Genomic DNA, 765 nt, shown 5'->3' with positions numbered 1-765 from the left:
GGCGGTGAACGGGGCTGGGGGCGGCAGCGCGCGCAGCAGCAGCGCCCGCGGCCCGCTGGCAGCGCGCGCAGCCACCGCCTGCCCGCTCGTCGCGAGGGAGCAGCACCGCTGCCGCCGCCCGGCCTCCCCCTCCCGCCCCTCCTTCTCCCTTCTCCCTCCTCCTCCTTCTCCTCCCTCCTCTCCTCACTCCTCCTCCCGCCGGAGCGAGCGAGCGAGATGGCGGCCGCCGGGGCTCTGGCAAAGCACGAGCAGATCCTGGTACTCGATCCGCCCACCGACCTCAAATTCAAAGGTGAGGGGGAGCCCGGCGCGGGGGAGGGGGGCAGCGGAACGGCCCAGCCCGGCGGGGTGTCCCGTTTCGCCTCGGTGCTGGGCCGCCTACAAGCGCCTCGTCGTCCCCGTCTACACCCAACCCCCCTCCCCCCCCCCCCCCCCCCCCCCCCCCCCCCCAGCGTCCTCCTTCCCCGGGCGGCGGTGCCGTGCCCTGCTGCCCGCCCGGGTCCGTCACGGGGGGTGGTGGGGTGGGGGTTGGGGGGGCGCCGCCGAGCCGGTGAACGGGCTCGGCCGCCGCCATCTTGGGATCCCGTGGGGACTCGAGAGCGTGTCCGCGGCTCCGGCGGGTGCCCGCCCGCTCTACCGGGCGCGGCGCTTGGGGGGGGGGGGGGCCGCCCACCCCCCCGGCCCGCCGCCCTCCTCCGGCCTCTACCGGTGCGCCAGTCCGACCCTGTCCCCGCCTGTGTCCGTCCCCCCCGCCCCCCCCCCCCC

At 78.4% G+C, this 765-nt stretch overlaps 1 protein-coding gene across 2 annotated transcripts in view; it reads left to right on the top strand.

Annotated features, from left to right (window-relative positions):
• Positions 1-765, top strand: part of VAPA (VAMP associated protein A) — a 32,715-nt gene continuing 31,950 nt past the window's right edge. For both annotated transcript variants that reach the window (XM_082479198.1, XM_082479199.1), the window contains exon 1: positions 1-292. In XM_082479198.1, the coding sequence (XP_082335324.1) occupies positions 217-292 (76 nt within the window). In that variant the 5' untranslated portion in view covers positions 1-216. The remainder of the gene's footprint in view (positions 293-765) is intronic.

The sequence above is a fragment of the Vanellus vanellus genome, assembly GCF_965231255.1.
Source record: "Vanellus vanellus genome assembly, chromosome: 2".
In the NCBI taxonomy this organism is placed as follows: Eukaryota; Metazoa; Chordata; class Aves; order Charadriiformes; family Charadriidae; genus Vanellus; species Vanellus vanellus.
This window is presented reverse-complemented; position numbering and strand designations above follow the sequence as displayed.